The sequence below is a fragment of the Balaenoptera physalus genome, assembly GCF_965194825.1.
Source record: "Balaenoptera physalus genome assembly, chromosome: 14".
Classification (NCBI taxonomy): Eukaryota; Metazoa; Chordata; class Mammalia; order Artiodactyla; family Balaenopteridae; genus Balaenoptera; species Balaenoptera physalus.
Window position 1 is genome coordinate 30,343,630 of NC_138893.1, and position 26,823 is coordinate 30,370,452.

Here is a 26,823-nt window from a genome sequence, read left to right on the forward strand (position 1 = left end):
TCTGATGGCTTTTAAGACTTTACTCACCTCTTCTCAACAATTTGATTATGTTTTGCCTTGCTGTGGTTTTCTTTATATTTGTCCTGTTTATTGAGCTTGGATCTGTGAGTTTATTTTTCATCAAATTTGGAAAAATTTCAGCCATTATTTCTTGAAATATTTTTTCTTCTCTCTGTCTGGGGCTCCAATTACATACATATTGGACCATTTGATGTTATTTCACAATGTTTTATCTCTCTGTGCTTTGCTTTAGATAATTTCTGTTGTTATGTCTTTAAGGTTACTGGCCATTTTTTCTGCAGTGTTTAATCTGTGTTACTCTCATTCAGTTTATCTTTTGTCTCTGGAAGTTTGTTTCTTTTTTGTATCTTCCATTTTTCTTTTTATCATGTTCTTATTTTCCTTTTGAGTATTTGTAGTATATTTATAATAGTTTTTTAGAATCATTTAAAAATTAGTACACAATAAAACAAACTTTTGATATATTTATATGAACTTAACACACATATAGATTTGTGTAACCCTCACTGCAATCAGAATACAAAACAGTTCTATCACCCCCAAAATACTTCTTCATGCTACCCCTTTGTAATGATTCCCCACTGCTACCTTAAGCCCCCGGAGACCACTTATCTGTACTCTGTCACTAATTTTGTAACAAAGTCTTTGTTAGAATTTTGTGTTTTTGAGAATGTTATATAAGTAGAATCATAGAGAATGTAACCTTTTAATATTGACGTCTTTCACAGTGTAATACCTTTATAATTCGTCTAAATTATTGCATGTATCAGTAATTTTTTTTTTTTAATATCGTTGAGTACTGTTCCATTATATGGATGCACTAGAGTTTACCTGTTCACCTGTGGAAGAACATTTGGGTTGTTTCCAGTTTTTGGCTGTTACAAATAAAGACGCTATGAACATTCATGTACAGGTTTTTGTGTGAACGTATGTTTCCATTTTTCTAGGGTATATATATCTAAGAGTGAGATTGCTGGGATGGATAATGTATGTTTAACTTTAAACAAAACTGTTTTCAAAGTGTCTGTACCATTTTGTATTCCTATCAGAAACATATGAGACTTCTGGTTGCTGTACTCTCACTGGCATTTGGTATTGTCAGTATCTTTTTTTTTTGCCATTTTGATAGGTGTGTAGTAGTATCTCATCATGGTTTTAATTTGCATTTCCCTAACAGCTAATGATGCTAAACACCTTTTCATCTGAATATTTGCCTTCTGTATATCTTCTTTGGTGAAGTGACTGGTCGAGGTTTTGCCCATTTTTTATTTTGTTTTTCTTACTGTTGGATTTTGAGTTTTTGATATGTTTTGGATAGAAGTTCTTTATTGGATATGAGATTTGCATATTACTCCTAGTCTGCAGCTTGTCTTTTCATTCTTTTACCTGTGTGTGTTAAAGAGCAGAAGTTCTTAATTTTGATGAAGTCCAAGTTGTCATTATTTTCTTTTATGTATTTTGCATTTTGTGTCATGTCTAAAAACTCCTTACCTAATTCAGGTGATGAAGATTTTCTTCCATGTTTTCTTTAAAAAGTTTTGTGTTTTACATTTAGATCTATACTCCATTTTGTTTTGTTTTGTTTTTAATAAGGAGTATGTTTAGATCAGCTTTAAAAAAATTATTTTTTGCCTATGATGTCCAGTTGTTCCAACACCATTTGCTGAAAGGACTATACTTTATCCATTGAATTGCCTTTGCACTATGTCAAAAGTCTATTGGCCGTACTCGTGAGAGTCTATTTCTAGATGCTCTATTCTGTTCCATTGATATATGTGTCTGTCCCTTCACCAATATCATGCTGTCTTGATTCAGTCGCTTTTGAGAAAATCTAAAAATCAGGTAGTGTGACTCCTCCGATTTTATTTTCTTTTTCGAAATTTTGGCTTTGCTAGTTTCTTGGCCTATCTATTAAAAATTTAGAATCAGTTTGTCTATAACTACCAAATCATGCTGGGATTTTGATTGGAATTGTGTTAAATCTGTAGATCTATGTAGGGAGAATTGACATCTTTGTGAGTTTTCCAATTCACGACCATGCTGTCTCTTGATTTATTTAGGGCTTCTTTGGCTTCTTACATCAGCTTTTATAGTTTCTAGCACACAGATTCTATCCATGCTCTGTTATATTTATGCGGCTGTGTGTGCTGAATAATCTAATAAGAAATCTTCTGTAGGTATGATCCTTCCTTCCAAACAATCCAGGGCATAGCAGAGGGATCCCACACTCACTCGGGTTCTGTGTGCCCAACTGTGAGCCTGGAACTGGAAGGCACTGGGAACACCAGACGAGTGGGACTTGGTCCCTGTCCTTGAGGAGCTCAGATATTCAACCCTTGTGTCAGATCCTTATTTTATGAGTCACCAGAGTGATTAGTTTTATGGAACGTTGCTGTGGGTTGGCAGGACTCCCCTCTCTCTGCTCCTGAGGGAATATCTAAACCATGGGAGGAACGTGGCACTCCTTCTGTCACATCTTATCAATACGTTTAATTAACCACAGACAACATTTGCCAGCATGAATTCCAGACTGGGAGCACGAAGTGAAGTGTTCTGGCAAATTCTTGGCCACACGAGACTCTAACAGCTTGCTCTGGATGGCCCCAAATGGGAAGAGTCTGTCCCTTTGGGCTTTCCAACTGGTGAGGCGCTCCTGCCCACCGTTCCTCGCATAGGCTCACTGGTTTGCAGGAGGAAATGCTGTTGCAACTCATCCTTCTAGGGTTGTCACTGTGCCCTTCCGGGGAGCCTGGGCCTCTGACACTGCAGCGCGGTCCTGCTCAAGGGTTTCCAGCCTGAATCCTGGGCAGAAGCAGCGTCCTGCGTTCCTGTGCCTGACCGTGAGCGAGGAACAGTTTCCTCTTTGGCAAGGCTCTGCCTATGTTCCTCCTAGCTGCTCAGCCTGGCTCGACGTATAAGGAGAGAGGAAAACAGTGCCCATGGTAACCCTGAAGGTTGGCTACTGTTTCATCTCAAATTGAACCATTTCCAATAGTCTGTCAGCAGACTTGACTTAGTAGTTTTGGAATCTGTGGATTCCATCTGGGCAAAGTCAGAGAGCCCACAAGGGGCCCTGGGCTCTATGGAGTCAGCCTTGCTGGCAGGCCTGGGCAGCTGTTGTTGGGTGTGGCGACTGCGGAAAAGTGATGATCTGTATGCATGAGTGGCAACGAGCCCTCCGTGGTGGAGAGGAGGGGTCGGGGGTGAGAGGACTCATGATGGGGGGCGGGGGAGAGGGCCTCAACTGCTCTCTGAGAGGGGAGTCCAGCCGTGAGTGATGGGAAGGGAAGGACTGTGCCTGGTCCAGCTGAGGCCTTGCAGGCTGCAGACCCGCTCCCCACCAGGGCATGATCCCTGTATCATCTAAGCCTCATCTGCAGGCAGAGACCTGGTGCCTGCCGGGGCTTCTGTTTGGGATCCAAACCAATGTGAGAATGAGTCCAGAGCTGGGAGTCCACACAAAGAGTGAAGGCTGACTCCATTGAAGGCTGATTCAGGCAGAATCAGTTAAGACTTTTCATTTCAAGAACCAAAACAGCCAGCTCAAACTGGTTTAAATGATGAGTGAGTGAGTGAATGAAGGAATAAATGAATGAGGCCCGGGGGGCAGCAGGGCCAGCCTGCCCGGGCACCAGGCACACAGCCAACTCCTGTCGGAGGAGAGGCTGGGCCTGAGCAAGGGCCAGCTTCAGCGGGGCCAGTGGTCGTGGAAGGCTCCAGTTCTGTGGGGCACTGGTCTGGAAGGTCTGGAAGCCCAGGAGTCAGGCTGAGGCCGGGCCCCACCCACTGCCAGTGCAGCTGGGACCGGAGAGAAGCTTGTGCCACGCAGGTGTTCAGGGCTCACCTCTGGAGCAACATGATCTGGGGTTTTGGGCGACACCGGTTCTTGGGAAGGATCGGTGAGCCCAACATTCATTCATTCACTTTATTCTTTTTATCTTTTCTCCCAGGCAGCAGATATTCATGAAGGTGGCAAGTCAGGGGCTGTGACAGGCTGACCACATCCCTGACTGGCCCTGTGGAGTTCGTAGCCTGGAGAGGGAAACAGAAAAACCAACCGGTTCTTCCCTCCCAGGGTGACAGGGGCAGCATGGGGGGCGCGAAATGCAAGGAGCTGAGAGAGAGAAGGGAGGGGCATCTGTCCCTGTCTGGCAGTGGTCAGAGAGGGCTGCCTGGAAGAAGTGATACCCAGGCTGAGACCTGAAAGGCCTATGGCGAAGAGCAATGTGAAGTAGGAGGGGAGGGGTGTCCGAGGTAGCGGGAGCAGCTTCTGCCAGGCCTAGAGGCAGGAGAGAGTAGGCGAGGATCTCGGAGAGCAGCGAGGAGCCCAGTGTCTTGCTGTGCTTTGGGTCCTGGCCCTCGTCCCCAGCCCAGGTGATGGAATTTTGTCCCTCCTCTCTCCATGGTCCTGGCTGCTGACAGTCTCTCTCCTGGTGCCCATGGCCTCGGGCCTGGGGGAGGCTCTGCTGTGGGGCTTGGGGCATCAGAAGCACGGAACCAAGGGGGCCCTGACTCTGGGACTGAAATCCCTGGTGTGTCCTGGAGGCCTCCTCGGCCCGGGCATCAGCAGCCTCTGGACAGGGCCCGGTCTTGCAGAGCCTGGAAAAAACACGGCACGTTTAGAAGGATGAAGGCAGCTGGAAGGATGAAGGCAGGTTTCTGGGATTTACATTTGAGAACCCAGAGATGACAGCTGTCCTGCCTTAATTCCAGGACGGCAGAGGGAGAGGGGAGATTCCAGCCGGGCACGCACGTGGGTGCAGGCTGGGGCAGGGGCCTCTCAGTGGCTGGCCCCGCCTGCCAGCGACTTGGGTGCAGAAGAAGAGCAACGGGGTTTATTTCCCTCCTGACACTCGCTGGGGCGCCAGTGATTCCACCTGCCCCTCACTCGGCTGAGCACCTCGGTGCAGATGAAAGAGGGCGATGCATCAAACAGTCACAAGCTGCACGGCCCGGAAGGGGGTGCGAGGGTGGCAGGCGTCCTGCCCGTGGCTCCTGCCAGCCTCACAGCCTCGCTGGCTGAGGCTCAAACAGCGCAGACGTGGCCTGGGAAGCAGAGTGGTGGGCAGGCGCCTTCTCGACCCACGTGGCCCCCCAAACCTGAAAGCGAGCTCCGGGAGTAACAGAAACTGACCACACATGAACATTTCTCTGTGATGAGTGGCCTTGTGCCAGGGAGGTAAGAATGTTCTCATGAACGCAGGCCCTTTTCCAAGCAGGAAGGAATGGTTTTTACATTTTTGCCCTCTTCCGCATCTCCCTGAAGCTTAAGGCCTGCTGCGTGCCAGGCATGGGGAAGAGATGTCAATGTCTGTTTGACCATCCACAGCATTTAGGGAGCTGCCAGCAGGAAGGACGGGGACTTGGTGACGCCTGCTGATGCTGGGCTTCACGCTGGGTCAGCTCAGAGGGTCCTGTTTCCGTCAGCCGTGCAGCCCGTGCATCTCCCCAGGGCACCTCCGTGGCCAGGCGTGTGGCTGGCCTTTGGCGACGCGAGCTCAGATTTGCTACGGCGCTTCTGAATGCTCCTCCGTGAGCCCGTCTGCTGCACCAGCCCGAAGAGGGAGGATTTGACAGGGGAGGTGACAGGGCTGCGTCTGCAGGTTGGGCGCTGGGCGACTGTACACGTGGAGGGGCCACTGGCAATAAGTCTTGGATGGAGTCAGTAGTGGACGTGCTTGGCATGCAGGGCTGGGTGAAAGGAGGCTGGGCAAGGAGACAAGGAGCAGATCTCAGCCCAGGCTCTGCAGTATTTATATTGAGAACTGTTAGGCGGAGCTCCTTTAAAAGGATGTGGAGGGAGTTGGCGTCATCTGGCAGATACCACAGGGCTTTACCCGCAAGAGGTCAGGGGAGGGAGGTCATGAGGTGTGAGCGGGGCACCGGCTCTCTGATCTTCTTTAGGCCGGAGCTGGGAGGTCACAGGGCATCTCAGGGACGCCCTGGGGAGCTGGATGCAGCCTCGGTGTGAGTGCAGATCTGGCCCCGCCGCTTATTAACTGGGCAAGTGGCCCAGGTGACTTGAGACTGGGTTTCCCCATTGCAGGATTGTGTAAGGTAAACCGTAACAGTGCTTCCTGTGTGCCGGGCCCTTTGCACATCCCATCTCATCTCATGCGATCATCGAGTTCATCAGCTCCCCGAGCCCAGAGACCAGGAATCTGGACCGAGTCTGTCTGGCTCTTTCCCCGGCACCGTGTGGCTCTCGTGTGTGACCACACCCAGCTCTGCACTTCACCGGCAGTAGGTGCCCAGAGATGTTAGCAGGAACCGTCGCCCTCCTTCCCTCCCCGAAGCCTCTCTTTCCTCCACCCTCTGTGTACGCTCAGTTCAGCACACACCTGTCTCGGCCTCACCTGTGTGCAAGGCTGGGCTCCCTTCCCGCAGGGCAGCCCCGTTATGGGAAGCTGCTCCCCACCCCCTGGCTGCAGCCCCCCAGGGTGTGGCCACGCAGTGAGCTCGTGCGAACAGAATGTGAGTGGAAGTGACACACGTCAGTAGCTGACGGGGTTAACAAATGGGTGTGCTGGGGGCGGGGAAGGGAGTCTTCTGATGGGTGCTGTTAGCTCTGCAAGATGAAGAAGTTCTAGAGAACTACGGTGCAACAATGTGCATACAGTTACCCGCCCCGGACTGTGCACTTGAAAATGGTTAGGAGGGTACATTTGATTCTGTGTATTTTCACCACAATAGGAACAAACCCCTCAAACCGCATGTGCTATCTCTAGAGAGAGGACTGTAAGGGCGGATGGAGCCCGGGTCCCTGAAGGAGCCTGTGGAAGGCCTCCGGGCCAGGAACATCGACATTGGATGTGAGCGAGTGAGACGTTAATTGTTCCTGTGTTAGGTCACCAAGATTCTGGGCTCATCTGTGATAGCAGCTAGCATTGCCTCAACTAATCAAGGGGGCTTCAGAGATAAAGACCGAAGGCCTCCCTTCCCTCTGGAGTTCACAGGATAGGAGGAGATGGCAAACATAGAGGCTGTAACACAAGGTGGGTGAGCACCTTCAGAGCACAGGCAAGGACATGGGGGAGCCAGAGGCAGGGAGGACTCCTCGGGATCAGAGAAGAATTCAGGGAGGACGTGGCCAGGAAGAGGACATTTCAGAGGGGGTAAAGGAGAAGACAGGCCACTTGGGAAGGGACCCCGTACTCTGAGCAAAGACCTGAGAGCTGAAGTCCATGCGAAGTGTCCGAGGACCTGGGGGTGTGAGTGGCGGGGCCAGGCCGGGCAAGACTGAAGAGCGTGGGCTTGGTTTTGTAGGCAATGGGAGCCATAGAGGGCTAATGAGGGAGAGCATGACAGATACACTGTGCTTCAGGCAGGCCCCTCCAGTCGCCGTGCAGGGATGCCTGGAGCAGGAGATGTTAGATGTGGGAGACCAGGAGGAAGGTGGGGGATGGAGGGGAGAAGTTCAAGAGGGTGGAATCCCAGAACCTGAGACAGAAGAGGGGCAGTGGTGGAGGGGAGCAGTGGTGCGGGGAAGCCTCCCTCCCTTCCCGCAGGCTGTGCCCTGGATGTGGGGGGAGGCACCTTTCGTGGAGATGGGGCGCCCAGGGAAGGAACAGCGGGCTGTTGGGTGAGACAGTCCCAGTTTGTTGACCCCGAGGCGGACAGTGGCCCTTCCCATGGTCTGAGTCCAAGTGCTGAGAATCAGCCCCCAGACTCTGCCCTTCTCTTTGAAGGGTCTGGAGCCTGTCACTACCAGGGGTACCAGAGGGCCCCCCAGAATGCCTGTGACAGCCCCACCCCCATGTATCCTGCCCCATGGGTGCCGGCGGATGCTTCCTGGAGCTGATGATGTTTTGGGTCGGGGCGACTGCAGTCTGAATGTGCAGGACCATGAGGTAAAGCTAAGTGACGCCGTGAACACACGTACTCAGAGAACTTATATAGTTCTTGCATTGCCTTGAAAAAAAATCTATAGAATTTGCTTCGCTTTGTGGCATTTATGAGAAATCTACCTTGCAAATGAGTTTCAAAAATAACCTCTCTCACAGCTCTGCGTCATGCTCACCTGTGGGGATGGGGTGTGGAAGTGTGTGTGTGGCCTGGAGGTCTGGGCCTGGGACCGGCTTGGGTCACAGCAGGAGGGACATGGCAGGACTTGGAGGTGTCTGCTGTGCCAGGGGCTTAGGCCTGGAGGGTCAAAAGCTGGGGGAGACAGGCATCTTTAGTGGGTGGAGGGGCTCCTCTGGCACAGTGAACCCTCAGCGTCAGATGTGCCCCCTGGCAGGGCTCCATCGTGGTCCCCTGACCCTGTCGCCCGGGGCCTCCTTGTTCATCAGTAACCATGGGGACTTCCTTTCCAGCATTCCCGTGGGGACGCTGGCCATTCCCCACAGCCTCAGCTGTAGAGATGCGAAGTGGAGTCTGCCTGTCCTCCCGGCGAGCATAGGGCAGGAGAGGTGATGGACAAGCCTCTCAGACTGAAAGAACAGTTTCAGACTGAGACCGGCTTCTTCCCAGACCCCTTCCTCCCCCTGTGCCCTCTGGCTGGGGCAACGGCCCCCATCTGCCCAAACATGAAGTCAACCCAGCCCTCCATCCTCCCCATGCCCACATCTACTCAGTCACATGGCTTGCTGAAGCCAACCCGGAAACGCTCCCTGAGTCTGTTCCATCCTCTCCTTCCCCGCAGCAGCTCTCCCCTGGGCTATGGAAATCTCTGAACTGGTCACCTGTGTCTAGTCTCTCCTTCCTCCACCATCTCCAGGAGGATGGTCCTGAAACCCATCTGCATGCCTGGTCATCACACTGATGCTTAAAAAGTTCCTTTGACCCCTTAATGTCTACAAGACTAATTTTAATGTTCCCACTTTATTCATGGAATGTTGCACCTTTGTGGTGTCCCAGGCCCATGTGCAACTCCATGTGTCTTCACATGTCACTCTTTCTACCAGGAATGCCTTCACCTCTCCCTCTCTCTTTGTCTGGGAGGGTGAATCAACTGGCGTGGCAATGGTTAGGGCAGCAATGCCAGAGTAGATGGCACCTTTGCGTGAGTGACACGGTGGCATGCCATTTGGTAAGGGGTTTGATAGGTGAGTGTGTGTGTTTGTGTGTGATGTGTACCCCTTGGCATGCCCAGCCTGGCTCCTGGGAGTGTCCTGCGGCAGGGCAATCTTCCTCCTGCGCCCAGTCTGGGCCGCAGCCCCTGGGAAGTGCATCATTCCTCCTTGGATGTCTAACCTGCAAGCTGGGCCCACGCCCGGGCTCTGGCCCCCTGCGGAAGGTCTAGTCACACCAGCAGCCCCGCCCAGCATGAGCCTTTGAGAAATGCGTACGTAAGCACAACTTTTTGGACCTGCTGGGCTGGCAGGTGTGGGAATCTGAGCGATTGCAGTTTGCACAGGTTGACCCTCAGACAAGCGTGGCACCAATTATTTCTTGGTGAGCAGCTGTACCGGTCTTTTGTAGCATAATAACAGGGAGTTTGGGGAGCAAGCCTCTGAGAAGGCTTTGGCTGGGGAGCTTTTTCAGCTGGCTCTGTCTTTCCAGCCGCTGTCACTCAGTGGGCACGAAGAGACCTCAGCCAGCTTCCTGGGGCCTGATGACAGCCAAGCTGCAGCTCTTCCGGTGGCACCACGATGCTCCTTGCCAGGCACCTGGCCTCATCTCATCCTCCCCGCAGCACTAAGAGGTAGATGCTTTTATCCCTTATGAAAGATGGGGACCTTAGTGGTTAGCAAGGGGCCTCCCAGGGGCTCATGGCAGAGCTGGAATTAAACCTGGGCGTGTCTGACTCCCAAACTCTTGCCCTTGTGCCACTGTGTCTGTCCCTGAGGAGTCAGGGATGAATGCCTTTTGAACCTAGCTCCTTGCCTGTCTCTCCCACCTCATCCCCAGCCACCGCTCTCAGACACCCTGTGTTCTAGGTACATTGAGCTTACGTCCGGGGACTGCAGAGCAGCACAAACTCTGTGTCTTTTATGTGACATGGACAGCCAACGCGTGCTAGAGGCTGTCTCTGTGTCAGAACGTGGCAGACTACAAAAATGACCATGGTTCTTTCCCTCCCCAGATTCACATCTCCTTGCCATGTTACTTTGGGAGCTCTCTCATTCTTTTTTATTTTTTTAAGTTACTGCATTATTTTATTTTTATTTTTTTATTGATGTATAGTTGATTTACAAAGTTGTGCCACTCTCTGCTGTACAGCAAAGTGACTCAGTTATACACATATAGACATTCTTTTTTGTATTCTTTTCCATTACGGTTTATCACAGGATATTGAGTGCAGTTCCCTGTGCTCTGCATTAGGACCTTGTTGTTTATCCATCCTATATATACTAGTTTGCATCTACCAACCCCAAACTCCCTCTCCCTCCTCCCCTCCCCCTTGGCAACCACAAGTCTGTTCTCTATGTCTATGAGTCTGTTTCTGTTTTGTAGATAAGTTCATTTGTGTCATATTTTACATTCCACATATAAGTGATATCATATGGTATTTGTCTTTCTCTTTCTGACTTACTTCACTTAGTATGATAATCTGTAGTTTCATCCATGTTGCTGCAAATGGCATTATTTCATACTTTTTTATGGCTGAGTAATATTCCATTGTGTATATGTACCACATCTTCTTTATCCATTCATCTGTCGATGGACATTTAGGTTGTTTCTATGTTTTGGCTATTGTGAACAGTGCTGCTATGAACATAAGGGTGCATGTATCTTTTTGAATTACAGTTTTGTCTGGGTATATTCCCAGGAGTAGGATTGCTGGATCATATGGTAATTCTATTTTTAGTTTTCTGAGGAACCTCCGTACTGTTTTCCATAGTGGCTGTACCAACTTAACATTCCCACCAACAGTGTAGGAGGGTTCCCTTTGCTCTACACCCCCTCCAGCATTTGTTATTTGTAGACTTTTTAATGATGGCCATTCTGACTGGTGGGATGTGGTACCTCGTAGTTTTGATTTGCATTTCTCTAATAATTAGTGATGTTGAGCATCTTTTCCAGTGCCTACTGGCCATCTGTATGTCTTCTTTGGAGAAATGTTTATTAAGGTCTTCTGGCCATTTTTCGATTGGGTTGTTTGTTTTTTTGTTGTTGAGTTGTATGAGCTATTTGTATATTTTGGAGATTAAGCCCTTGTCTGTCGCGTCATTTGCAAATATTTTCTCCCATTCCGTAGGTTGTCTTTTTGTTTTTTTTATGGTTTCCTTTGCTGTGAAAAAGCTTGTAAGTTTGATTAGGTCCCATTTGTTTATTTTTGTTTTTATTTCTATTGCCTTGGGAGACTGACATAAGAAAACATTGGTACGATTTATGTCAGAGAATGTTTTGCCTATGCTCTCTTCTAGGAGTTTTATGGTGTCATGTCTTATGTTTAAGTCTTTAAGCCATTTTGAGTTTATTTTTGTGCATGGTGTGAAGGTGTGTTCTAACTTCATTGATTTACATGCAGCTGTCCAACTTTCCCAGCACCACTTGTAAAGAGACTGTCTTTTTTCCATTTTATATCCTTGCCTCCTTTGTTGAAGGTTAATTGACTGTAGGTGTGTGGGTTTATTTTTGGGCTCTCTGTTCTGTTCCATTGATCCGTATGCCTATTTTTGTACCAATGCCACAATGTTTTGATTTTTTTTTTTTTTTAAGGTCTCAGCTCAAGTTTAATAAAACTACAAAAGACCAAAAGTGATACCCTACTACTATACACATCAGTTTGCTTGCCCCATAATACAGCTCAGGCCATTCCCTCCAGAGGAAGAAAGGCTGGCTTCCCCAACCCCTGCAGGAAAGGCCTGTCCAGTCCCACACCACATCTTGGCTGAGTGTAAGGTCTTGTGTTTTAAGCATGACAATAGTACAGAAGAGGTTTTGCTCTCATGGCCACCTACTGCAGCCTGGCCCTAAAATGGCCCAGCGCTCACTTCTGCTTAGAGAAATATTCTTGGCTCTTCTGGACATCAGGCTTGATGGTATCACTGCCAGGCTTCCAGCCAGCTGGGTACACTTCCCCATGTTTGTCACTAAACTGGAGGGCCTGAACTAGTCTCAGGGTCTCATCCACAGAACGGCCAACAGGAAGGTCATTTATGGTGATCTGTCGAAGGATACCTTTATCATCAATAATAAAAAGGCCCCTGAATGAGATGCCTTTATCAGCCATTAAGACCCCATAGTCCGGGCTTCCCTGGTGGTGCAGTGGTTAAGAATCTGCCTGCCAAAGCAAGGGACACGGGTTCGAGCCCTGGTCCGGGAAGATCCCACATGCCGCGGAGCAACTAAACCCGTGTGCCACAACTACTGAGCCTGAGCTCTAGACCCCACAAGCCACAACCACTGAGCCCATGTGCCACAACTGCTGAAGCCTGTGTGCCTGGAGCCCGTGCTCTGCAACAAGAGAAGCCACAACAATGAGAAGCCCACGCACCGCAACGAAGAGTAGCCCCCGTTCACCGTAACTAGATAAAGCCCGCGCACAGCAATGAAGACCCAACACAGCCATAAACAAATAAATAAATAAATTTATTAAAAACAAAAAAAGACCCCATAGTTCTGAGCAATGGTGCGCTTGGGGTCTGATATCAAGGGAAGAATGTTCATGGGTCCCAGTCCTCCTTGTTTCTTGGGTGTGTTGATCCATGCCAGGTGACAGAAGTGAGAATCCACAGAAGCACCAATCACTTGGAAGTTGAGTTTCTTAAATTCTTCTGCCCTATCACTGAAAGCAATGATCTCTGCGGGGCACACAAAGGTGAAGTCAAGAGGGTAAAAGAAGAACACAACGTATTTTCCTTTGTAGTCAGATAGGCTGATATCTTTGAACTGACCATCTGGCATTACAGCAGTTGCTTTGAACTGGGGGGCGCGGTGCCCAATTTTGGCATTTCCTGAAGACATATTGCTATCAGCATTTCTCACAGACAAACCACCGAGGACAGTCAGGAAGGAGACACGCCACTGTTTTGATTTCTGTAGCTTTGTAGTATTGTCTGAAGTCTGGGAGATTTATGCCTCCTGCTTTGTTTGTTTGTTCTCAGGCTTGCTGTAGCACTTCTGGGTCTTTTATGGTTCCATGTAAATTTTTGAATTATTTGTTCTAGTTCTGTGAAAAATGTCATGAGTACTTTGATAGGGATCACATTAAACCTGTAGATTGATTGGGTAGTATTGCCATTTTAAAAATATTAATTCTTCCAATCCGAGAGCATGGAGTATCTTTCCATTTCTTTGAATCCTCTTTTATTTCCTTTATTAACGTTTTATAATTCTCAGTGTATAAGTCTTTCACTTCCTTGGTCAGGTTTATTCCTAGGTATTTAAAAAAATTTTTTTTGGTGTGATTTTAAAAGGTATTGTTTTTACATTCCCTTTCTGATATTTCATTGTTAGTGTAAAGGATGCAACCGATTTCTGAATGTTAATCTTGTATCCTACTACTTTGCTGAATTCATTTATTAGATCTAGTAGCTTTTGTGTGGAGTCCTTAGGGTTTTCTATACGTAGTATCATGTCATCTGCATATAGTGACAATTTTACCTCTTCCCTTCCAGTTTGGATACGTTTTATTTCTTTTTCTTGTCTGATTGCTGAGGGTAGGACTTCCAATACTATGTTGAAGAGAAGTGGTGAGAGTGGGCATCCTTCTCTTGTTCCAGATTTGAGTGGGGTGCCTTTTCATTCTTACTCTAGACTTGGCCATGAACTTGCTTTGGCCAATGTAACATCTGCAAACATGCTGCAGGTAGAAACTTGAGGAGCCTACACAGTGGGCTGGTCCTCTCTTGCTGCTCCTGGAACCCTGCCTCCTTGTGAAGAAGCATAGGCCAGCCTCCTGGATGATGAGAGTCCTATGGCCTAGTTACATCTGCTGCCTGGTTGACATTCAGCCAACTGCCAGACATGTAGGTGAGGCATTTTAGATCATCAGCCACCAGCCGACCACAATCTGAGCACAGACACACGAGTGAGCCCGGGAGAGGTTGGCTGATACTGCCCAAAGCACCAGAACTGCCCACTAACCCACAGAATTGTGAGCTAAATAAATGTGGGTTTATTTTTTAATTAAAAAAAATTTATTTATTTTATTGATTTTTGGCTGCACTGGGTCTTCATTGCTGCGCGTGGCCTTTCTCTAGTTGCGGTGAGCAGGGGCTACTCTTCGTTGTGGTGTGTGGGCTTCCCATTGCGGTGATTTGTTGTGCAGCACGGGCTCTAGGCACGCAGGCTTCAGTAGTTGTGGCATGTGGGCTCAGTAGTTGTGGCTCATGGGCTCTAGAGTGCAGGCTTGGTAGCTGTGGCACATGGGCTTTGTTTCTCCGCGGCATGTGGGATCTTCCCAGACCAGGGCTTGAACCCACGTCCCCTGCATTGGCAGGCAGATTCTTAACCACTGTGCCACCAGGGAAGCCCCATGTGTGTTGTTTTAAACCACTAAATTTGGAGTGTTTTGTTATGCAGCAAGAGCTAACCGATACAAGACATTATGTTTTAGTTACTATTGCTTATAACAAACCACCTCAAACTTAAATGCATAAAACAACCATTTTATCTTGCTAATGGATGTGAATTAGGGATTTGGACAGGGCATGGCAGGAATGACAGGTCTCTGCTCTTTGATATCTGGGGCCTCAACTGGAAAGACTCAAGGGCTAATGATCTGGATTATTAAAAGATGGGGGCTGGAATCATCTGGAGTTGTCTTCACTCACTTCTGGTAGTTGATATCGTCTGTTAGCTGGCATCTCAGCAGGGGCTGTCCATTGGAGCAGCCACGTGTGGCCTCCCCACATGGCCTGAGCTTCCCCACAGCATGGTGGCTTCCAGGTAGCTGGGCTTTAATGGAGGCCCAGGGTTCCGATGGGGTGTATACCAGCTAACAAGGGGAAAGGGAACTGCCTTGTATGACCTTGCCTCAGAATTTACTCAGCATCACTTCTGCTACCTTCTATTGGTCACAAGCCAGTCACAAGCTCTCTGCTCCCCCCAGATTCAAGAGAAGGGAATTAGACTCCACCTTGATGGGGGAGTGGCAAGTTTTAGAGGAGCGTATGGAGCAGGAAACGCATTGTGGTCACTTTGGGATAATATAATCTGCCACCCATCATCTCACCCAATTCTTACGACAACCCAGTGAGGTAGGTACTATCATTATCCCCCTTTTTCAGGTGAAAAAACCAAGGCTCAGATGGTTGGTGATGTTCTCAAGGACCCGTGGTCAGGAATGTTGGAGCTGAGTCTAACCACTGCCCTCTACTGCCTTTCCTGGGCTGTCTTTTGGGACTGGATCTAGTGTCTCAGTCGACTTTTCACTCCTCTCTCTCAGCTTTGTGTTTTTGTCTCCACTTGAATGGGTACATCTAACGAGGAGCTGCTTCTCAATGTCCCTCTCAGCCTTGCTGGGGGTCCTCACCATTTCCTTAATGACTGTTTAGAGGCCAGGGGTCTGTTATTGTGGGGGGAGGTGGGAAGGGACCCAAATAATGTGCTTGACTGATCACCACCCGTCCTCCTTCTACAAAAACAGATGAAGTTTGAAGGTACCTAGTAGGCAACTTGAATTTAAATCCTAACAGGATGGAAATAGGGGTCGTATCTCTGGTCTTTAAAAGATTAATGTTCGTGTTACAAAAATTATTACCACGTGAGTATTTGCAGTCCTGTTTTCTACTCTGACCCCCTCCCAGCCCACTAAAAATTCCAGCTTTGCCCCCTGACATTTCCCTCCTCCATTCTTAGGGAAAAAAATGGGAGGCTCCATATTGATCGCAGTGTTCTGTGAAGTTTTTAAAATAACTTTTATTGACATATAAAATACATGTATGATATGTGTTGATGGCCACAATGTCCATTAGCAGGAGGATGGAATAAGGCTGTCAGATAAAAGACAGAATACTCTGTTAAATTAGAACCTTGGATAAACAACAAATACTTTTTGCTGTGAGCATTTTTTTTTTTACAGCATTCCAAGCACTTTAATTTGTGACAGAGCCAAAACAAATAAAAGAATGATAAAAATATTCTTTTAATTGTAAAGAGAGCTCATATTCGAGTTTGGTTTTTTTCCCCTGCAGGTATTGTGAACGCTGATAATTTCTGAAACACAAATCTTGATCTGGATACTTGCAACAAACTTTTATAATCTCTGCCTGAATAAGAAGTGAATAAGAAACGTACTTATAAAGTATGTTGACTATACAATGTGATATGAGCATGTCTCACAGTGTACAGTTTGATGAATCATCACAGAGTGGACACATCTGTTTCTTGTGTTTCAGATCAAGAAACAGAACATTCAGGCTCCCCAAATGTCTCTTGTGTCCTCATCCAGGAGCTACCAATCTCCCCACCATCCTGACTTCTAATAGCAGGGGTGAGTTTGCCTGTTTTTGGATACCATATAAATAGAAATACCCAGTTTGGATTCTCTTAGGCTTTTGTTCATCATTATGTCTGTGACATCATCCATGCACAGCAGTAGAGCATTTTGGGTAATATTACTGTGTAGGGCATACTTATGCTAAAATATTATTTGTTGTTTATCTGAAATTCAAATTTTACTGGGTGTCCTGTATTTTATTGGGCAACCTTATTCCATTCTCCCGTTAACGGACATTTTGTAGTTTTCTGTTTGGGGCTATTATGAGTAGAGCTGCTACGAATATTCTAGTACCTGACTTCTGGTGAACATATGGACTCATTTCTTTTGGGTATTTACCTAGGAGCGGAATTTTTGGGTCATAGGGAATGCATATGCTCAGCTTGCTGTATACAGCCAAGAGGCGTTCCAAATGGTACCCATTTACACTCCAGCCAGCAGTGTGTGAAAGTTCCAGTTGCTCTGCATCCTCGCCAATACTTGGCATTTTCTGTCTTCTTCATTGTAGTCACTCTAGTGGGTGTGTTCGGTTTTAATTTCACCGTGGTTTTAATTTGCACATCCCTGAGGACTCCTAAAGCTGGGCCCCTTCTCGCCTGCCTAGTGGCCATTTGGGCCTCCTCCTTTGTGGGCATTTATTTATTTTTATTATTTTAGTTTTTTGGCCGCACTGCATGGCTTGTGGGATCTTAGTTCCCCGACCAGGGATTGAACCCACGCCCTAGGCAGTGAAAGCTCGGAGTCCTAACCACTGGACCGCCAGGGAATTCCCTCCGTGGGCATTTCTTATATCGCTGGGATACAAGTTATTTGTCCGATATATGTCAACTATCTTTTCTTCGGTAGTTTTAGGGAACAGTGAGAGAGGATTCCTGGCTAGCTGTGGGTCTTGTGGGTGACGCAGAAGAACGGGGTGGAAGGAGGAGTTTGGTAAGAATTGCTCTGCATAGTGAGCTGGATCTCCTCTAAAGGGCTTTGAGAAGCGCACGTGAAGACCACACTGTGCTTCTTTGAATGCTTACTCATTCTGAGACTGAGCAAGCCTTAGGTATATTCAGATCTTGACATGAGGGTGCAGCTAAATTTCCATTGTGTTGAGTATATAACATGTCTTGGGAAATTTAACCTGGATGGTTAGAAGCACATCTAAGAAATTTGTATATGTCCCAGGGTAGACTCTATTGATGGGAGAGGTCATCCCTGAGAGAATGGAGATCCTTATTTTTCATAGAAGGATAAAACGCCACCCCCGCCCCCGGAACACACACTTGATAAGAATAAAATGTGTAGTATTTGAACACTAGTGGCATCTACAATGTCCACGTAATTCATAAATCAAGGCTGCACAGCACATGATATTTATGGCAGCTCTTGCTGGACGAAATATTAAAATTTGTAAGAATTGTAAATGCTGTCACACAAAATGCTACAGTCACCGGGCATAATTGATGACTTCCTCTTGGATCTATTGAATAAATTAATTTCATTGCTATACAGATGATATTAATATGCTTTTATAATTAATCTAGTTCTGAGAACTGCTTTGGGTGCCAAGATTTCACTGGGGGGAGAAAATGGCTCAAGGTAAAAGGCGACACATGAAGAATAATTTGGAAATCAAATAGAGAATAACACTCTAATAGGAGATAGCAGGCTTGGGGGGATCTTGTCGTAAAGGGAACACACCAGGCAATTGAGGCGGATATTAAGCCAGAATTGTGTATTTCTGAAGTGGCCTCATTTTCCTGGGGAGTCATCGTGTCTCGAAGTGGTGGTTTAAGAATGGGGTAAGTGGAAAGCATCCCTCTTCAGTGGGGTTCGTCGGGCGCACTTGAGACTGAAGCCTTCAGCCTACAGAGCTGGTCTCAGAGCAGCGTTCTGAGGGGGTCCAGGGAGGGGCATCAAATTATCAAGGATGTCTATTACTCAGAAAGCAGGCTCCCTCCCAGTGGGATCTTTACAACTAAACAACCAAAAAAACCCAAAAAACCAAAAAACAACCATTTACGGAGCCCTTTCTTCTTGCCAGGCATGGTGCTAAGTTCTTTGCATCTACTGTGTCAACAGGATTGTTTCTTTCCTCCTCGAAAAAATAACCTTTGACTTATTACAAAATAATGCATGTTTGGGGGTTATTCTTTAGAAAACATAGTTGAACAAATTCAGCCATGCTTTCACCCCTGGGGTGCGCCATTCCCAGGGCTCCGTTTGGGGTGGTGGTTGGAAGCTGCAGCCCGTAAAGTGGTGGATGTTGGACCATGGACTGTTTTCCCAATACTTTCCCCTTTCCTTAAAAGGATCCCCCCAAACGTGGAGAAGTGCTTTGCTTGGAGAGAATCTTTTATATTTCCCCCTCACCCAAGTGCTTGAGTAAAGTATAAGACTTAGACATGGCCTGATTTAAAGAGTCATATTTCATGAAAAAAATCTCCTAAAGCATGGTCAGTTCAGATGCAATTGCGGAAAAGAGAAATGATCTTTCTCTAATTAAAAAAAATTAATTAATTAATTAATTTTTTGGTTGCGTTGGGTCTTCGTTGCTGCGTGCGGGCTTTCTCTAGTTGTGGTGAGCGGGGGCTACTCTTCGTTGCGGTGCGCGGGCTTCTCATTGCGGTGGCTTCTCTTGCTGCGGAGCACAGGCTTCTAGGCACGTGGGCTTCAGTAGTTGCGTCACGCAGGCTCAGTAGTTGTGGCTCATGGGCTCTAGAGCGCAGTCTCAGTAGTTGTGGTGCACGGGCTTAGTTGCTTCGCGGCATGTGGGATCTTCTCAGACCAGGGCTCGAACCCGTGTCCCCTGCATTGGCAGGCGGATTCTTAACCACTGCACCACCAGGGAAGTCCGATCTTTCTCTGATTTTGAGAAGCACGAGTTTAGGGCTCTGAACACACACAACGAATTCCTTAGGAGCTGATGTTAAACAACTGGAAAGATTAATTGGAAAAAAGGATCCCCCAACACAATTTCCCCTGATTTAATGTTTCATCAATGCAGTCAACCCTGACTGAGCCTCAGCCACATGCCAGGGCTGGGAGGGTGCTGGTGGGGCTGCGTGGGGTGTGTGTGTGTGTGTGTGTGTGTGTGTGTGTGTGTGTGCGTGTGTGTGTGTGTCTGTTAGAGACAGAGAGCACATGTGGATGTATGTGTAGAGAGAGCACATGTGGATGCATGTGTAGTGTGAGTCTGTACTGTGGATGTGCGTGCAAGTATATGTGACTTGTGTATTGTGTGTCCATGCTTGTGGGCGATGGTGTATGTGTGTGGACACGTGTGTATGTGTATGAGATTGTAACTGTATATGAGTGTGTGTGTATGCATGTGAGTGTGTGTGGGTTGTGTCTATGTGACTGTGCTTGACATGTGTGTGTACGTGTGTGTGGTGTGTGTGTATGTGGGGTGTCTGTGTGTGTGTGTGTGTGTGCGTGTGACGGGCGGGGGGGGCATGCAGAGATGAAGAGGACGCTGAGTCCTGCTCCCAGGAGCTTTGCCAGGAGAGACTAGGAGACCTGCGCTCAGCACCCTTTTCCTTGTTATCCAAAGCAGCCCCCAACCTCCCTCCCCCCCTTCCCCTCCTCTACTGCCCTAAACGCCGGCCACCCTGGATTGCGTGGGGTTCCCACACCCCCAGCCGTGACGTCTTTGCCCGGAGCTCCGTACTCTCGGTTTCCTACCTGTCAGCCCGCCTGCCTGTGAGGGGACAGTCCTCAGTCACCTCAGGCCCTGTGTTTCCTACCCTGTCGCTTTACAACGACTTTGAAATGGTTCCACCCGGGAGGCAGCGGGGTTGCTGTGAGCGTGGGCGGCTGTGTGAACATCGTGAAGGAGAAGCAGGTTGTCTGTCGTCGTCTGCGATGAGGGTGATGTGTGTGTCCTGAAATGGTTAAGCGAACACCAGGGGCTGAGCCGGTGGAGGGAGGGCTCATCTAGAGAACAAATGAAGACTGCTGGCTGAGTCGGGGCGCCGAGTACAGAAGGATGCGTGCGGAAACCCCACGGAGAGGGGGAGCCGCCCACGTGGAGGTGGTTTGCACAGCTGGAGGCCTTGGTGAGGCTCCGGGTTATGACTTCACACACGAGACGACGTGCCACGGAGGGAGAAGAGCCCTGAGCTCACCGCCTGGAGCTGAACCAGCCTCCCGCACGGCTTCCAGCTCAGAATCTGCTGGGGAGCCGCCCGGCTGTCCTCAGCCGAGGAGCCCAGAGGGCTGGGCGGACACGTCTGTTGCCGGTGGGCCTCCATCGTTTAGTCATGCTGGGCAGCCAGAGAGGCTGACGTGTTTTCTCTCCTTCCTACCGTCTCCTTAGAGATGAGGGCGGATAAACTGCCTTTCCAAAGCCAGCGTTTCCACTCTCCGTCTAGGTCCCTCCGGTGGATTTGGAGAGAGAAGCTTACGGACTGTGGAAGGCCGCCTCCAAGATGGCTGCCTCCTGAGACCCTGCTCTCGTGAACCCTGTCTTCCTCTGGACTCACTGATTCTCTTCCAACAATAGAATATGGCAGACAAGATGGGATGTGACTTCTGAGATCAAATTATAAAAGACGGCAGCTTCTGTCTTGGTGTCTTGAGTCTCTCTTCCCGATCTTGAATCACAAGCTTCCACGCTGTGGGGACCCTCAGGCGGAGAGGCCCTGCCATGGGCTGAATTCCATTCCTTCAAAATTTATGTGTTGACGTCCTAACCCTCAGGACCTCAGAACATGACTGTATTTGGAGATAGTCTTTAAAGAGGTAATTAGGTTAAAATGAAGCCTTTAGGGTGGGCCCTGATCCAATATGACTGATCCAGTATCCTTAGAAGAAGAGATTAGGATGCAGACCTAAAAACACAGAAGGAGGACTGTGTGAGGGCACAGGGAGAAGACAGCCGACTACAAGTCAAGGAGAGAGGCCTGAGGAGAAACAATCCTGCGGGCACCTCAATCCCAGACTTCCTGCCTCCAGAACTGTTGTATAAGCTGCCAGTCTGTGGTACTTGTTATAGCAGCCCGTGCTGACTAATACAGGCCCACAACTGCACCGCAAGCCTGCAGGCACGTCTTCTGAAGCCTGCTGACAGCCACACAAGTGGGCTTGGAAGCGGATTTCCCAGCCTTCCCAGGTCAAGCCTTGAGATCTAACTGTAGGCCTGGCTGACAGCTTTACTGCTGCCTCACCAGGGACCCTGACCCAGAAGCGTCCAGTTGAACCACATCTAGATTCTTGAGCCACACGGTATCCTCTCTCTACTGTGAGACAATAACCCTTGGCTGTTTCATGCGGTTACGCTTTGGGGTAATGTGTTCCACAGCAACAGAGAACTAGTATGCCTCCTCCTCCTTCTTGGCTAGAGTGACCATATATTTTATTGATCACACCAAATCAAGGCTCTTGAGGGGGAAAGGAGATTCTAAAATGATTAAAGGGACTTCCCTGGTGGCACAGTGGTTAAGAATCTGCCTGCCAATGCAGGGGACACGGGTTCGAGCCCTGGTCCGGGAAGATCCCACATGCCACAGAGCAACTAAGCCTGTGTGCCACAACTACTGAGCCTGTGCTCTAGAGCCTGCGAGCCACAACTACTGAGCCTGCGTGCTGCAACTACTGAAGCCCACACACCTAGAGCCCGTGCTCCACAACAGGAGAAGCCACCGCAATGAGAAGCCCGAGCACTGCAACGAAGAGTAGCCCCCGCTCGCCGCAACTAGAGAAAGCTCGCGCACAGTGACAAAGACCCAACACAGCCAATCAATCAATCAATCAATAAAATTAAAAACCAAAACAAAACAGTTCTTTATATTGATTATCTGAATATAAATAACAAAAAAAGCAGAATAGTGTACTTTAATCAGTTTCTTAAGGCGTGTCTGTCTCTAACATAATGTCAATGGTATTCAGTTTTTTTCCTGATATGGCCTCATCACTTTAATTTTTTTTTTCCACAAAATTTCCCATAAATATTCTTCAAAGAGATATTTTGTGGTTAGTAAATTTGAAATTATTGACACCTTTAATCTACTCTTTGTTATAGACTATAATATTCTTAATTGGGAAAATATTCTCTCTATAGATGTTAGGGTACCTAGTGGGCTTGGGAAAACTGAAGGATGTTCTCAATGCTACTTTTTGGCATTAAAATGTGAAAATCTTTCCGCCTAACTATTTTACCAGGTACTGTCTTTTTTTTTTTTTTGATCTCAGATGTTTTAATAGGGGCTCTTATGCACTATGTACAAGATTCTCTGCCGAAGGTGGCCTGGTCGCTAGTGACCTGAATGACACCAAAAACCAAGGGCAGCTCAGGGGTCACTAAACAGGGACTATCTTGGCCGGCTTCACATCTTCAATCTCAGAAGACAGCCAGCGGTGAGTGCGGTGACGCCGCAGCACCTCGATGGCCTTGAGCTCCAGGGGCGTGGCCTGAATACCCAGGCCTTCCAAGCCGGGCAGGTGAGGCAGGGTCATGTCTGTGATGTGAACTCGCTCCACTTTATCCCTCGTGGTCCAGGGCTCAAACGGACTCATTTCAAAGAGTCGACCTAGCCATCGATATGCAAAATGTGGCAAAGGGTATGCCAGGAAGGGCCTGTGAGCCATGGCAAAGATGTACTGCACCAGGTCAAAGAGGACGTACCAACTGGGCCCAACAAAGGCAAAAGTTTTCCCTCTGCCATCTGGATCCTTAACTGCATTAACAATTCCTTTGGTGACATCCACAATATATATTGGTTGTTTCACTGTCTTCTTGCCCAAGGAAATAAGAGGGACAACACCAAACCATTGAATTCTTGCAAAATAATTGAGGAATCTGTTCTCTCTTCCAAAGATGTTCGATGGCTTTATGATGGTAGCTTCTGGAAATGTGTCTCTCACTTCTTTCTCTCCAGCAGCCTTATTTCTCAGATATTTAGAAGGGCTTTTAATATCGGCATTCAGATGTGAAACGTGAATAAAATTTTCAGCTCCAACTTGCTTGGACACTTGAGCGATTGCTTGGGGAATCTTTACAAAAACATCCTAAAAATCAAAGTTTTTGGTTTCCCATTCTCGCCCAACAAGATTGATGACCACGTTGCTGTGCTCTACAGCGCTTAGGATGGAGTCCTTGTCTCTCCCTTTCCATTCCAGAAGGATAATCTGGCCCAGGTCACCCATGGGGCGAAGGTGCATGGTATCATATGGCTCACCCTGGTAGGGGACGATCACTTGTGACCCCATGTGACGTGACATTGGCAGGACCCGGACAACTAGGGGGTGAACGGTGGCCGCCATCTTTTCCCACAATCCCCTGCCACCGGCGCTCGGCCGACTTCGGCTCCCAGGTACTGCCTTTTTGCCTCTTTCCAGAATAGTTTTCTTCAGCAAATATTTTTACAAGACAAAACTCATCAAATTGTCTTTATGATTCTTTTGAATGCTTCATTAAATTTAGATGCTGCAAGATGGTAGGCTTTTTCAATCTCCTGCCCTTCTGGGACAGAATGTAATTTCTTCTAATTAAAAATAGAAGCTCCATCAAAAGATTCTTCTTACAAGTCAAGATATTCTGAAGTACCCTTATAGAATTTCAATATTGAGCTCTCATTAATTAATGTATTCCCTTTCCCCCGTACTTTTTTAGGGATAAATTCCAATGTCTTTTTATTTGCAAGCTTTGTTTTCAATTAATGTAATTCTTTCAGAGCTTCAGAAACTAAAAATCCAAGTGTTAAATCATCAAGGTTTTCTAATTTTTTTGAACAACATGCATCCAAAATTTAGAGAACTCATTTACAAAAAAGTTCAGTATTGTTGTAGGGCACTGAGACTGACTTCAAAAGTTCCAAGTATTCTAAAATCTGATAGATGGCAGGTAGCAGAGACAAACCACATTAAGCCATGCTGAAGCATGTTTTTTCTTTTTCTTTTTTAAACTTCATCAGTGTTGTAACAAAATGTTGGCAACGACAGCTTTTACTTATATTGGTAGAATACCAGCTTATTTGGATCTAATATGAATTATATGTGTACCATCAACAATTCCAAGTAAATTTCTGCTTCATAGGTTTCTTAATTTAATAAGGATTTTTTTTTTTTTACCATGACAGTGTGCTCCACCAAAAACTATATTTGTATTATCATTGCAAAAACAAGTACTATTTAGCTTAATGTCAATTGCACAATAGTATTCATAATAGTTTCAGATGATGCTCAATTAATAAAGAAAACTTCCAAAAGCTTTTTTCCGAGTCCATGACTTGGATGAAAAAAAAAGGAAACATTATTGGAGTTAGTTGATTTTTCTATTTGAGGAATCTTATGACACTGAAATAAAACTTGCATTATTTTAACTATTTGTATAGTTTTCCTAGTGAAGTCAACATGTGAACAGTGATAGCGCCACTTTTTGTACATGAATATGACAGTTTGGAATTGAAAATGAATAAAATTTGAGTCTCACATTTATTAGGATGTAGAAAATGGTAATAGCCTATCTCTCTTGAGGAAATACTAAGAAATGACCGAATAAAAAAGTACATATTTTTTAAAAGCTATTGAAGACCTGGGGATGCAGGGAAGTCTATATTCCAGGTTGAGAGCCAATCCTTTCTAGCTGAGCAAAGAATTGGTGGCTGATGTTATACCTGGGAAATATTATCTAGACGGTATATGGGTGGGTAGAGAAATGAATTTGCCATAGATAAAGATATTTTGCTGGAATAAAATACAGTAAGCTAAACTTTTAATGACTATGTAGTTTGGCATGCGTGATTGGAATTTTGAAGAGCCCCAAATGCAAAGCTAAGTCTATTCTGTTTTAGGATTCCCATTTTTAAAAATTCCATGGATTACTTTTTTATTTGCTGGAGAATATCCTGAGAGAACGTTTTTCAAAAAAGAATATTTGGGATGTAAATTTTCTAAGTGTCTCAAAAGATTTATGTTGTCCCTACACTTATTAGTTTTTAAAAGAAAAGTTAGCATTATAAGTTTAGAATTTTATTTCTTTAATAAGGACTCTGGAAAAAAAAAAAAAATAAGGACTCTGGGATATCTATTGTCTTCTAGTTTCCAGTGTTGCTGATGAGAAGTCACATGTCAAAGGTGATTATAATTCCTTTGCAGATAATTTGTTTTTCTTGTCTGGAAGCTTTTAGAATCTTCTTGTTCCTCCTGGAGTTCCAGTTTTCAGGAGAATGTGTCCGGGAGTGGGTCTTTTTTCATTCATTCTTCTTGGTACCTGGTGTGTTCTATTGACCTGAAGATGTGTATGTTCCTTCAGTGCTTGGGGATGTTATTCTATCATTTGTATAATTTATATATTTTCTTCCTTTTATTTTTTCCTAGAATTCTTAATAGGTTGATCTTTTTAGGTTGATCTTATGCGTCTCATATATTTTCTCTCATATTGTCCTCTGTCTTCTTGATACACATTCTGAGAGATTTCCTGAACTTCAGGTTTTTTTGTTCTAGCAATGGCATTTCTAAGAACTTTTTTTTTTTTAACTTTTAATTTTATATTGGAGTAGAGTTGATTAACAATGTTGTGTTAGTTTCAGGTGTACAGCAAAGTGATCCGGTTATACATATACATGTATCTGTTCTTTTTCAAATTCTTTTCCCATTTAGGTTGTTATATAATACTGAGTAGAGTTCCCTGTGCTATACAGTAGGTCCTTGTTGGTTATCCATTTTAAATACAGCAGAGTGTACATGTCAATCCCAAACTCCCTAACGATCCCTTCCCCCAGCCTTCCCCCCTGGTAACCATAAGTCTACGAACTCTTTCTTGATCTCTAACTGCTCCGTTTTAAGCACAACCTGTTCTCTTTTTAGGGCCACATTATCTTCTTGAATTTCTCTAAGGACATTCATCTTTTAGAAGTTCCTTCCGTTCTTTGAATCTGTTTTCTCACCCTGGTTCTTGCCTTCTGTGCTCTGGGTGTTCTCTGTGAAGGGAGAACCGGGGTGGTGAACGTCTGCAGGTCGTGAGGGTTTCTTTGCCTCTAGCGCAGAGTCATTCTGCTTGGATTTCTGCTTGGACAGTGGGCCCCATCAACCTGAAGATTTATATATTCCTTTAGCACTGGGGAAAGTTATTCTAAGACTCATATAATTTATACATTTTCTCCATTTTATTATTTTTTTTTCTAGAATTCCTAGTAAATCCTGACATTTCCCCCAGAGTCTTCTCCCCAGTGTGGGAGGGGTCCTGGGAGGTCCAGCATGTTGACTGGTTGGTTTTACATCGGTGTGAATAGGTTCGGAGTAGTCAGGCCATTGCGGCCCCAACAGGCCAAGCACTTACACACATACCCTACCACCCTCTGATGTAGGAAGGATACACCATCATCAGACAGGGAGCTGGGGCTCAGAGCTGGGGGTGTAAAGCCTGAGCTGGAATTAGGACGCTTGTGATTCTGAAGCCCAGACTACGGCATCATGAGAGAGAAGGACATGAGGCTTGAGAGAGTCTGGGACAGAAGGATGGGCAAAACTTGTGGGCCAGAGGG

General features: G+C 46.6%; 2 protein-coding genes and 1 pseudogene across 3 annotated transcripts in view; 1 reads left to right on the top strand and 2 right to left on the bottom strand.

The window, feature by feature from the left end:
* LOC309642612 (uncharacterized protein) overlaps window positions 1–26,823 on the top strand; it is a 126,661-nt gene that overhangs the window by 50,630 nt on the left and 49,208 nt on the right. The window lies entirely within an intron of this gene.
* LOC309642615 (peroxiredoxin-1-like) lies at window positions 11,632–16,245 on the bottom strand. Its single transcript, XM_082424357.1, has 2 exons — window positions 12,523–16,245; window positions 11,632–12,148 (listed from the first exon to the last, which is right to left on the bottom strand). Exons 1-2 carry the CDS (start codon window positions 12,874–12,876, stop codon window positions 11,900–11,902), a joined length of 603 nt encoding a protein of 200 aa, XP_082280483.1. The 5' UTR covers window positions 12,877–16,245; the 3' UTR covers window positions 11,632–11,899.
* Window positions 22,083–25,324, bottom strand: LOC309642611 (NADH dehydrogenase [ubiquinone] 1 alpha subcomplex subunit 9, mitochondrial pseudogene; annotated as a pseudogene). The gene has a single exon. The product of its transcript is annotated as an NADH dehydrogenase [ubiquinone] 1 alpha subcomplex subunit 9, mitochondrial pseudogene (transcript).